Below are 13,713 nucleotides of genomic sequence, written 5' to 3' on the forward strand. Positions count from 1 at the left end.
GTGATTTTATCCCAACTTTGGCGGAGCATAACTTAGTCTCCGGACCTCTGATTTGTGTCAAAATTATTTAGAAATGAAATTTGGTATGCCGTTCGAAGAACGGAGGAAAAATGTTTTAAAATGAGTAAGTTATGCTCGATCAAAGTTTGGTGTGTAAATTGAAACATCTAGACTTAGCAGCTTGTTGGTGCTGCTGCATTATATGCTTACGCATACATTCTCATACGCATACATGCGCCTCGGGCTGGCCCATATGCGTACGCGAAAAGGGAAATGTGCACACGAAATGGGCCAACATGCACGCTCACGCGTATGCGTGACCTGGGATTTTTGGCGCTCACGCATACGCGTGACCCGGTTTTCAACAAATATGAGTTTTATATTTTTAAAACCAAATTTCAAACCTCTAAGCCTCTAGTTTCATTCTTTTAGTCCTAAATTATAATAGAATACCTAGTAATGAGAAGAAGCTAGGGAAGGTGGTAACTTATGGATGAAGTAAGGGGAGAATTAATGATGAATCATGAGTAATGATGATTGTATGAGTTGCTGAGGATGACAGTGGAAGTGCTGTGTATGTTAGGAGTCGGATGGCTGTGATAAGCGTTGATTAATGGCTGAGTATGTATATGTATATGATTGATTATTAAATGATTATGATTTATTGAGGTAGCTTGAAAATATAACGAGTATACCGGAGATGCATATATGATTAATGAATGAATATGGTAAACGAATCATGATGGAAAATGTTGAATGTGAGTATGCTTGTATTTTCTCTCTAGTTGTAAGGGTGACAAGGCACCGATCCCCTCTAATGGTGACAGAGCACAGATACCCTCTAATGGTGACATGGCACATAATTTTTCTAATGTTGATAGGGCACGAATTTCCTCTAATGGTATTAATGCGCAACAGAGAGACAGTGTCCGGATTAGGTACTGGATACGTCGGGTTGGCTTGATAACCGACAAATGGGACTCATCAGCCATAGGATAGACATACATCATCTGCATATATTTGAATTGTTTGGGTTTGTTTAATTGCTTTGGTTTGCCTAATTGCACATGTTTCATGATTCTTTGCTAATTGACTTATTTGCCTTACTTGTGTATTACTTGTCTATATTGTTTGTGTTTGATTCGGTTCTTGGGTTAGTCGGATTGAGAAGTGGTGAAATATGAAGGGAATTGGGTTAGAATAGAGTCCCCTATGATAGTTGCCAAGTTATGAATTATTGAAAACTTAGGTTGGATATGACGAGATAAGAAGTTTAAGATGCTTAGCGAATTTATATTATAATGCAGTGTATTTATTTGGTACTTTTACCGCACTGGAAACCCATGGGTCGTGGGTTCTCATTTTGTATATATCTCTTGTTTTTCAGATGCAAGTCCAGGTGCACAGCAGTGAGCTGTGGTTTATCTGAAAGATGGCGAAGACCTTTGAAATTATCTAATTTACATTTTCTTAGATTCTCTCTGCTTTTTTTATGAAATCTTATGCTATGTATTTAATCTTCTGAAATTTGCCTATAGAGGCTTTGATGTATTTTGGGAGAGATAGGAATTTCTGTTGTCAAACTGCTTTTACTTCTCTAACACTGGCCGGCCTAAACTTTGCGGGTCGCGGCTAGTGGTTAGTATACTTATATTTATGTCTCTTCTATTTCTTCCTTATATGCTTTAGTCATTTCATCCGATAGCCGAACGCGTTGAATTTTCTTATGCTTCGATACGTGAGTGTTACAACTTCGCGATTTTATTTTACTCCTTTTCAGGCTTCTCGTTTAATATTTTCTTTCAACATATATATAATTACGTAATATAATCCACCTTGAGAGTCGTACCACCTTATTATTATTGACTTTTGACTCGAGTATAAGGATTTAAATATTAAGGTGTTACACATTTCCTATTATTGTGTACACTTTGGAGAAGCCTGTACCCGCTTTTCATTCTTCAAACTACTCTATGGTAATAACATTTCATGTTATTCTATTTAAGTTGTTGTTTGTTTATTATCATTATCACTGCATCCATTTTTCTCTAATTTTTATTTTTTTAAATAAATTTTTGATTTAGCTTTTGACTTCAAGATTTGCCTCCCAGACATTTCCATCTCGATTTGATCATGTTAATGTCATCCAACCTGATGAACCAAATGTTGTGATGAAATTACACTGGAGAAGCTCTACATCCTCTGAGGCTTTTCTTACAAAGGGTTGGCGTAGATTTTTCTTGAAACATGGACTTAAGGATAGAAGTCTTCTTCGTTTCACTGTTTCTTTTGATGATGAGATCACCATGTCAATTTAAATTATTAGTATTTAATTTTTTTGTCAATGTCATAGTCAGATTAGTTGTTGTCGTCTGAGTTTATGTTATGATTTTCTCCAAATTGTAATGTTGTTTCATTATTTCAACTATGACTATATTGTAATTTCATCTTGATTATATTAATTGCAAATTTCCTTTTGAATTCCTTTAATTTTATGACGGTATCCTTTACACTCATTGTATATTTGTATCATTACCTCAAATTTGACTTTATTAATCCTTATTTCATCTGAAGTATATTAATGCTAAATTTTGCTCTATTTCTTTAATTTCCCCCTCTAATTCATATAATATTGTTATTCTATTTAAGGTAATAATGTAATCAATCACATTCAAGCCCATGTATTTCTCATATCAGTAGTTGTTTTAATTCTTTGAAAATCACATTAATTGACAATTTATATCAAAAAATATGTTCTTAAATATCTTTGTTACATTTGATAGTTTTCTGTTTGTTCATTTCATATAATTCAGACATTTAACAGTTTTCTTTCTTACTTGATCACACTTTCTAGACAATGAATCCCATATGAAATATGATTTTCAAAAAAGTCTTATCTTAGCTGATATTTAGTCTTATTATTTACTCAGTATATTACTCTTTCAAATGAAATGCTTAATTAATTACTCATCATGTAGCATACTTCAATGCTCTTTTTATTCTGACCAGTTATTCATCCAAAGTATAATTTCATTTTAAGTATTTTAGGTACACTTGAATAACAAATTATTAAGTCATGAATTTCTTTTTATAATGTTGTCATGTAGTCAACAAAACTTCACTTCATACATTTAATTTTTTTAGTTGTACTTCATAAGCACACAAGTACAACTTTCTATCTTTTGTTCACTATCCCTGTCTTTTTCGATGTTTATAAACTTAAAAAGTATTAATAATGTACATAGTTTTTTTTATATAAGATGACATCCACTTTCCTCATTCATTATGACTTCATCAAACATAATTTACAATTACTCTTTATTCACTTCTATAGATTTTTGTCTCTTTGTCTGATTTCATGCACTACTATTTTCTAACATGTTCATGACTTTTTTCTGTCTAATTGCTATTGTCCATTTATGGTGTCCTCTGGCCAATTTCTAAGCAGTCATATTCCAACCTCTATATATTTTGCCTTCTAGGAATTCCCTATACCTCACATCCTAGTTATATCCCACTATTAGTTTCCTAACTCTCTCTCATTTCCTGTTATTTAATTATTTTCTCACTTGAAATGGCTTCACAGTTTACTCTCTTGAAGGATATAGACCCCTCATTTAAAAATCAAGTCTATAAGATCAAAGTAAGGCTCATTAAGTCATGGTCACTAACATATTCTGAGCTTAAGTATCAGAAGCCGATGATTGAACTGGTTGTGATAGATGAAATGGTTTGTGTAGTTTGCTATTTTTCATATAAGATATTTTAGTAGTTCACAAAGAATTTGTTATTAACTTTATATCATTATGCTTTTGCAGGGGGATCGTATTCAATGTACTATAAGGAATCCTCTCAGAAGACTATTTGAAGGTGAGTTATCTGATGACAAAGTATACACAATATCCAACTTCTCATTGTCACTAAATGATCAGAAGTACAAGACAACAAATCATTCTCATTGTATATATTTCAAGAGAGAAACTCACCTTAGGATTGTTCACGAGCTTAGCTTCATTGATCATAGTTTCCATTTTGTATCTAATAAAGTGATACTCAAGCATTCCAACCCTCAGTCCCACTAGATTAGTATAAATCATTTGAACTTTTAAGATAATTTTTTCTTATATTATTCAACTTTTATACAGGTAACTTTCATTTTTTTTGCTAGATGTTATTGGCTTGCCTAATGGGAAGGGTGACACAATTGAGTTTATAAGAAATGACAAGAGTTGTGTATACATTGTGGTTGAACTTGATGACATGAAGTATTCCCAACCATTATATATGTTGTTAAACTCTGTTATTTATGTTTTATAATCTCATTACTCTTTTTCACCATCATTAAGTTTTTGTCATATGCTTTTTAAATAGAGATAATGGTAAAATTAGGTGTACTCTATGGGAAGAGTATGCCAAGATGTTAGTTAAGCATATTGAGGATCAACCCACTTCTGAGTATATAATAATAATTCAATTTGCAAAGTTCAATCTCTTCAAGGGTTAGTATAGTAGTGTTCTATACAAATATGCTAATTAACATGTAAAATTTTTACTTTTTTTATTTACATTCTTATTTTTTTATATCAAATTTTAGGCTCAACGAGTGTATCTAATACAAATTGCAACTCCATTTTGTACATCAACACTGACTTTTCAGATGTGAAGGATTTTAGGAAGAGGTAATGTTGATTAATTTATTTTTTTTCAATCATTATTATTTATTCAAAGATGATTTTTTTTTTTTTATAATTGTTTACAGTGTTATAATGGTTAGGGTTCCACATGCAAGCCAACTGTCTTAGTTATCTGATGGACCATCATACTCTCTTGAGAATGATCTTATTAACCAAACAAGTTTCAAGAACATATGTGATCTTAAGGAATCCTCTGAGTTTTGGTTTTTCTAGTTATATCTTTTTTTTTGGATGATCTTAAATCTTTTTTTTCTAGAATGGTACCTATGTCACACATGGGACTGTTGTTGCTATTGACTACAAGAGTGGCTGGTGGTACAAGAGTTACAAGCATTTTTTTCATGCTCTAAAGGAATATGAGAATTCATTCCATTATGCTACCTGTGACACATTTCCAAATTCTCATGTTCCTAGGTATATAGTGTAATACCCGGTCTAACCGAAATTAATTAAATAATAAGTTAAATAAGAGCGAATATGGTTGGAAGATTTGGCAATTGGAATTTGATAATTCAAATATGATATTTGGATTCAGTGAATTTTTCCGAGTCGGAAAACATAGTTTTCTGCGTAAAAGCGCGCAGTGGAATTTTGACCGACAGTACCGGCTGAGATCTGTCTGGTACTACAGCTGAGGAAACTGATTATGGATAAATAATATTAATAAATGAGGAACTATAATTAGGGAAGGTAGAAATATTTAAAGTGCAATTTAGAGCGCTAATCTTAAAGGTTTTGGCCCAAAATTGGGCCAATGGACAAAAATAAGTGAACCGGGCCTAAGTGGGCCCAAGGTCGCGGGTTGTGGGGAAGAAATCCCGTTTTACTCGACTTTACGAGTATTGATTACAAATATATACAACCCANNNNGAAATTCCCCACTGTTACACGTTTTTGGGTAATTAGTGTTGAAATCTTGTGATTTTGGGTGTTTAGGGATACTCCAACATGAATTCTAAGTGGGTTCTATCCCTACTTCATATGAGCTGAGGTAAGAAGTGCTCAAACCCTTATGACTTGTCATTTTTATGAGCCCTAGGTTGATGTATGTATGTGATATTGGTTATGTTAGTGTATTTGGTGATGTTGGTGCACAATTGGGAGATTGGCATTGTTTGAGGAGCTTTGGTGAGGCTTGGAGCTAAGGTTGGTGAAGACTTCCAAAGAAGAGGCTCAATTGGTTTGGCTACAAGAGGTACGGTTTAAGTTTCATTTAAGTACCGTGTGTTGTGATGAGAATTCCTAGGCTAGATGCCCCTAGGATTAAGTTTGGATTGTGTAAATGGTTGGTGCTAATATGCATAGTTGGTATGTAATGTGAATTAATGATTTGGGTTGAGAATTGTGTGGCCTTGTATGCTTGATGTATTGAGAATTTGATGTACTGGGTAATGAGTATTGATTTGTTGTTTATGCATTTAAATTATGATATTGGGCCGGAGGCCGTGGATTTTGGGCCGGAGGCCGAAAAAAGGTGAGAAAGGTAAGTTGATGTGTGCATTGTATGATGACACAAGTGATTGGATGAATTTCAGATAATGAATATATGAATGATTGGGTTGGTTATTGAATAATAAGGTTTGAGGAGTTGAGGTGTGGGATTTGGTAAATTTGGGTGCAATTATATAGATGAGGTATGTTTGGATTTGGTTGAGATATATAATAAGGTCATATATGTGATTATGATTATTGATGCCTTGATGGTATGATGATGCATTAGAGATATGTTTGCCGTGATATATGCTTGAGGAATGATTAAGATTGATTTGTGGGTAAAGCCACATGATAGTGAGTACGATATTGATTATGTATAATGATGGTTGATTGGAAATAGTGTTGTTGAAATTTGGCATGAGAAAGAGTATATGATATGTAAATGTGTTTGAGTTTGAGAAAGTGTCAACGTGCGAGTTGAGGAGGCTTGATGTTGATTTTGGTATATTTTGATTGATTTCAAAGAAAAGGCTGAAATTGGCATGTTTTGATTGATTTTGAAAAGAGTTGAAAATGGCTTGTTTTGAAAATAGCACTTTGTAGTTTTGTATGGAAACATGGTTTTGGGGCATACTTTGACGGGACATAACCTGGACTACGGATCTCTGTTTTCTGCCAAATCTGTTTAGAAATGAAATTGGATCCAGGATGTCTATGCCGTTCGAAGGACGGGTGAAAAACGATTTAAAATGAGAGAGTTATGTCCGTCGGAAGATTGGGGGTTGAATCTGTAAATTCTGCAGCTTTTAACTTAGAAAATTTTTAGCAGAACGACCCTACGCGCGTAGGCGCACCTGGCGCGTGCGCGCCGTTCTTCCAGAAAGCACCATCCACGCGTGCGCGTGGTGTGCGCAGGCGCGTCGATGCGCTGTACCAAATGCCCAGCTATTTTCCAGAGAGTTGTGCCAGGGTCGTGCCAGTTTTGTGCCTGGGCGCAAGAGCACCCACGCGTACGCGTGGCTAACGCTTGCGCGCCGTTTGGATATTTTTCGGGAGAGATTAGGATATACTATTGTCATCTACTTTCATACTGTACCCTAGCCGGCCTAAACTTCGCGGGTCGCGACTAGTGGCTATTTACTTATGTTATATATATCTATCTGTTATCTATCTCTTAATCTCCTCTACGCCTTGTCCGTATAATGTTTTCGGCTTCACGGTTTATCTTTTGTTGTCGAAACGTGAGTGATACGTCTTTGCGATTTTATTTCTACTCTTTTCAGGCTTCTCGATTAATACTCTTTTCGAAATTACCTATATTTATATATTAAAAATCCACCTGAGAGTCGTACCACCGTAATATCATTGACTTATGACTCGAGCATAAGGATTTGAATATTAGGGTGTTACATATAGTTCTACATTTATAATTATTTTTCCTTAACCTTCATCAATGCCAAACTTTTTATTTATTAACATTAAACATGTTCAAGTTCAGTATAAATTTAAGAGTTGCTATGAATTTGATACTACCTCCTTTATACTATATGACAAAGAAGCTAGCAAATACCTTAGTGTATCTGCTTCTCATATGCGCCTGTCTCATGTCAACAAGATTGTATCTGATTTTGTAAACCTTTTTCTATTTTCTAATTTATTTTTTTGTTATTAATATGCCACTTTCTGCCTCATTAATTCAATTCATATGTTATATTTTAAGACGGGAGGTTTGAAGGATGAATATCCTCAGCAGCTCAATGCTTTTGTTGACAAGAACTTCCTATTTAATATTTCAGTTAAGATATAAGATATCAATGCTTTCCAGCCATGCAGAATTGTTGTTCTTAAGCTTTATGCAGATCATTCAATCATCTCAAAATTCTTTGATAAACACAAGATATATGATGTATGTTTATAAAGATTTCAAGTTTCTTTAAATTTGTATTCTTGGTTTATTCTGTATATATTTCTAAATTTTATTTCAGGAAAATTTGGTCCATGAGAATTCTGAGCTTATTATTATTCTCTCTGACTCTACTGAAACTTTCAAGGTTACAAATTCTTAATTCCTCATTTTTCTTTACCATTTTAGGATACTATAATTAACTATATAATTTAATTGCAACTTTTCATTTTATACAACAAACAGATTTGCCTTCCATTGAGATAATTGGTGATAATAATACTGATTCATTTTCAAATCCAAAAAGGGGCTCATCGAGGCTGTTTCATGTACCAAAAGTCTTATTAATATTTATCCAGATTCTGAGAACCAGTCATCTACTAAGTCTCGAAAGATTACAGTTGAAGAAGTTCATAATGTTGCAAAGCTTCATGAAGAATAGCTTCTCAAGAACCTTTCTTATATTTTTGTTATGTCTGTCTTATTGCTTAGCAGTTTAGTTTTGATTGCTAAATAATGTATGTTGCGATTTACTCACATCTAGGTTATGTTTTAAGTTAGTCTTAGTGTGTCTTTTATTCCAATAAGAATGTTAGTGCTATGCAAAAAATTCATTGTCTTTCTATTATAGTAAATTGTAGACAAATTTGCATGTCATCTGTAACTCTTCATGGTTACTCATGCTTGGTTCTTATGTATTAACTCAATTTCATATATTTAAATCAGGTTTATTATCTTTGTTAATTTCATTATTCCTTTATTTATAGTTTGTGTTCTCACCATTTTTTAAATCTTAACACAATGAGTACTCTTATTTGACATCTTCTTGACAAAATGTTATGTAAATACCTTTTTCTAATTAATTAATAAAATCTAATTACACTTTTTTCACAGCTAATATCAACCAATTCGTGCATGGACTAACATATCACAGTTAAAATTATGTATTAAAAACCCCCAAGTTCTATATATTCTTTTTAATGTTTAACCTTTGATTAGTATATATTTATATTTATATTATATGTATATTCTCCTTTTTCTTATTCACCAAACAGTTCTTTACACCATACCTTCTTCTAATTTAATGCCTGAAAATTTAATCTTTTTTATTTGTTTTTTTATTTCCTTACTAATTTATTATGCAATGAGTACACGTACAACTATTCTCACTGGACTTGATTCTTCAAGACATTACCCCTAACACATTGATATCTTACAATTTGCACTAATTACTTATGTTAGATTTTTTTGGTTATCCCTATTTCAGTAATATAATTTATATCTTATATCTTATATGTACTTATTATAGCCATTACCATTTTCAAGAAGACTATTACATCTATATAAAGTATATCCACCATTTTCAATTCATTGCCTTTCTTTCCATAGATATTTCAACAATTAATAGGTTCCTCCTACTTCTTAAGTTTATAGTTTCTTTCTTCTTCGAATTCAATACTGGCTATCCTTTCAATATCATATCTTTTATACAAAGTCATTTTTTTATACCATTATACGTTTAAATTTACTTCTTATTTTTGTTAGTTACCAATATTAGAAATGGATACTACTCATTTCTTGCCTCCCGAATTTGACTAAGACAAAATTTTCTACATGCAAGTGGATCCTCTTAGGATAATATTCTTAAATGATTGCTCATCAACTTATATCTTGATAAATATTTTGTACTTTTTCAATAATTATTTTGTATGTTAGTATTTGGACTCCTTTTAATTTTTTTATGTATTAAATAATGCACGAGTTGCCTTCAATTTTTTATCACACCTACAAAGATCATCTCAAGAAGAGGATGTTATTTGTTGATCTGAATGATAATCAAATAGAACTGCATTTAGGAAAAGAGAAAACTTCTAGTTATATTCTATCTGGTTTGGAAAATTTACTAAAGTTCTACTCTCTTAAGAAAGGTGGTTGGTTGAACAATGTATGTTGGGAAAGATGTATTTGTCTTGATAAAGGTCAAAGACAATAACATGTGCAAGATTATTATAAACCACCCTGCTGGAGATTTAAACATTGAGTGTATTACAGATATTCTTCAAGATATATCATATTCGTTACATCAAAATACAAACCTTGCTTACACTTTTACTCATATTTCTCCTATTATTTCAACTCCATATAGTAGCACTAATGGTTCCTTTCCTATACAGAAGGTTGATCTTGGTGCTACCTTTTCTGCCTTTACTCAATATAATGTCCACAATTAGCTAATGACAACAAATCCAAATGCAAACAACTCTTTTCAATTCCAATACTATGAGGACTCATTTCGTTATGGTTCAGTTAATAATAATGTCAACAATTCCATGGATTATCCTTTACCTGTTCTTTATGGTAATGCACTGGATTTTAACTTTGGCTCTTTTAAAAATGGATCTACATCCAAGATATATTTAGGTTCTTCCAACCCCTTGAAGTCAGGTTATGTCCACTGTGCTAAAACTTTAGATTTTAATACCAAAGACACCTGCTACTTAATTGATAATGATTTTTGGTGCATTAAACAAACTTCATACAACCAGATTCAAAACAGTGCTATGGTGAGTTTATATTTATTCAGAGATTCAAAATAGTACTAACATTTTTTTTAATAGGTTTTGCCCACCACATTCGTACAAAATGCTTTTCCTATAAGGGTTGATAATGTGAATGTTGTTCTCGAAAATAGATGTCCATACCAACTGGGATTACGCTAGAATACAAAAAAAGAATATTCAGCTATATCTGACTAGAGGTTGGAAGCATTTTGCAAAGTCTAATGGATTCAGCCATGGCACTTTATTGAGATTTTTTGTATACCCCAATGATGAATCTAACATGCCTTTGAAGATCATTAGTCTATAAAGATATTGTCAATGTAAATTATATTGACATGCATTTAATTAATTACTTATGTTTTAATTAAGTTTCTTTCATCATATTCCCGATTAGTTCACTCTCATGATCACTTCTAGCTCTAAGCTATGTATTGTTATGTGTGTTTATTTGATTCCCTTTTTAGCAATGGATTTTACTTTTTTTTCTTTCACTAAACCCCTTCTGTTTCTTAGTTGCTTGAATTCTTCTACAGACAATATTTTTCCATTATGTGATGTACTATTAGCTATTCTTTCTCAAGTTTTTAAATTAAAATTGTCCAAATAGAATCAAGGAACTAATATAGTTTAGTCTCTCGATATGACTAATCGTTTTCTCATTTCAGTTTTCCATGAATGGGACTCATCAAACGAACTCTTATAAAACAGCATATAAGAAAGTTTAGTTATTTTTTATTGGATTTTTTTTCTTCGTTTTTGTTATGTTACCACCTGTACCATGGTAGTTTCATAAATTTAGGATATATAAACCAAAGCGTATAAATATACTAAACCATGAGGAATGAAAAATAGGCGACTAACTTAAAGATCTTCAGTCTAACTAAACATCCCCTTTCCAAACCCTTCGAACCTCCCGACCACCAACAGTAACTTGATATGCAAACATAATTAGTTCACTCAAGGAAATGCATAAGTAGGAAGCAGATATAACAATTAGGCAATTAGCAGGTAAATATGCAGACAATTAGGCACTTCAAACAAATCACATATAATGCATATGATGCATGCCAACCCTACAAGTCCCGGTAGCTAACCATTGGATTGTCCCTTTGTCGTGCATCCCCAACTTGAGTTATTCACAATATAAATCATAATTCACATCCAACACCCTCAATGGTGTATATTCGCGGGGGCGAGCTCATCTAAAACTTTCACAGTGTCCGGCCACACTTACGACATAGGGTCAGCAGAGTATCGAGTCTCCACTTGGAACACGTGGTGGCTAGCCACTGCTTTTACCCAGGGAAACTCGTATCTCAGATAGGTAGAGTGCAACAATCATAATATCAATAATTCAATTCAGCATATATGCATTCAATCACAGCCATACATTAACATTCATCTCAGCCATCTGGCTTACAAATCACAATTCATTATTAGCCATAAACCATCATCACACACAGCCATTCGGCTCATAACACATTCAGCCCTTTCGGATCATAACACATTCAGCCCTTTCGGCTCATATCATACTCAGCACTCCACCATCCTCCTTAACAACTCATATCATCATCATTAATCATAACTCATCATAATATCTCCTTTTTTCATCCACAAGTTACCCCCTTCCCTAGCTTCCTCTCAATAACTAGGCATTTTACATTAATTTAAGATTTAAAAAATGAAATTAGGGGTTTATAAGCCTGAAACAGCGTCTCGGAAGGTCTCAAGCTTGTTGGGAAGGCGAAAGACTTGAAAACAAAACCTTTAGAAAAGAACAGGGTCGTGTGCGTACGCACAAAGGTGTGCATGCGCACGCCCAGAAGTATTTTCAAAAGTGTACGTGCGCACAAGCTTGTGCGTATGCACAGAAAGTAAAATTTCCATTGTTCAGTGCGTGCACAAAGTATGCTAGCACCATCAACAGAGTGTCATTCCCACCATGTGCGTATGCACAGCTTGCAAAACCTTATTGTTTGTGTGCGCGCACAGGGCGTGCTAGCACTTCCAGCAGAAGTCACTTCCCTGTGTGTGCGTACGCACAAGTGTGTGCGTGCGCACAGGTCCAGAAATCCATAGGGTGTGGGTGTGCACAGGTTGTGCGTGTGCACACAAACCAAAAATCACAAATTCTGCAAAATTTGAAGAATTCAGATTTCAGGCCCAAACTTTCAACGATCATATCTCCTCCCATAAAATTCAGATTTCAACTAAATTTAAACCATTTTAAAGCTTATGAAATTATCTTTCATTTGATATAAAAATCATCAAATTCCAAAAACAATAGCTCAAGATATGATCCATTAAAGTTCATCAAAATTTTATTTTTACCAAAACTCATAAATTCCCAATTTCTAAAACATACACTTCCAAATTCGTTCAAAACCAACCAAAACTCAACCCTTCCAACATCAAGCATTTTCAAATTCTCATTCAATCATCAACCCACCAATTCTTCCACTTTAGCCAATCTCAATTCAATAATTCAATGTTTAATCAACATTACACATTTTCAATTTCCAATCAATGCTCAATCCCATCAATCAATATAAATCAATTATCACATACAATTTCATACTCATCAACAAGAGCCTCAACCCTACTAACAACTAGGCATACCAATCCATATCAATTACAACTTTATATGCTTTACCAACAATTTGCACCACACACAACCAATCAATCATTGTTAACATATACTCAACTTAATTCTCACCTTCCAACAACCACATCAACATTAAAAACTCCACAAGGTACATACATCACATCACATTTCACCTCAACCAAGTAACAACCTCAATAGTTCAAATCCTATCTTAGGGTCTCTAGCCTAAGTTTTCACACCACATTACATTTTTTATACAGGAAACCAAAACCATACCTTGGATGATTCCCGTTCCACCCGGAACACTTCAAATTTCACTTTTTCCTCAACTTCCAACGTCTCAAAGCTCCCAAAATCAGATTTCCAAGCACAAAGCTCCTTTCCAAACTTTCCAAGATATCAATCAAGCTTCAATATGCACACACACACTTCCTAAACCAAAATTATCATACCCAAACACAATAACTCAATACCCAATACCTTAAATTCAGAATTTTACTAGGGTTTGAGGTCTCT

General features: G+C 33.5%; 1 protein-coding gene across 1 annotated transcript; it reads left to right on the plus strand.

The window, feature by feature from the left end:
• On the plus strand, positions 3,575-8,473 carry LOC107636782. Its single transcript, XM_016340270.1, has 10 exons — positions 3,575-3,730; positions 3,819-3,960; positions 4,169-4,265; positions 4,372-4,499; positions 4,595-4,679; positions 4,760-4,769; positions 4,951-5,100; positions 7,627-7,758; positions 8,114-8,179; positions 8,339-8,473. The coding sequence occupies exons 1-10, from the start codon at positions 3,575-3,577 to the stop codon at positions 8,471-8,473; spliced, it is 1,101 nt and encodes a 366-aa protein (XP_016195756.1).

This window comes from Arachis ipaensis, chromosome B04 (assembly GCF_000816755.2).
Source record: "Arachis ipaensis cultivar K30076 chromosome B04, Araip1.1, whole genome shotgun sequence".
Classification (NCBI taxonomy): domain Eukaryota; kingdom Viridiplantae; phylum Streptophyta; class Magnoliopsida; order Fabales; family Fabaceae; genus Arachis; species Arachis ipaensis.

What these genes read in the sequence shown, in the direction of transcription:
- LOC107636782 (XM_016340270.1), top strand. Translation starts at nt 3,575, where the DNA reads ATGGCTTCACAGTTTACTCTCTTGAAGGATATAGACCCCTCATTTAAA. An exon ending in GACAACAAATCATTCTCATT is followed by an intron (nt 3,961 to 4,168) that starts GTATATATTTCA and finishes TTTTTTTGCTAG; the next exon opens with ATGTTATTGGCTTGCCTAAT. An exon ending in GTTGAACTTGATGACATGAA is followed by an intron (nt 4,266 to 4,371) that starts GTATTCCCAACC and finishes CTTTTTAAATAG; the next exon opens with AGATAATGGTAAAATTAGGT.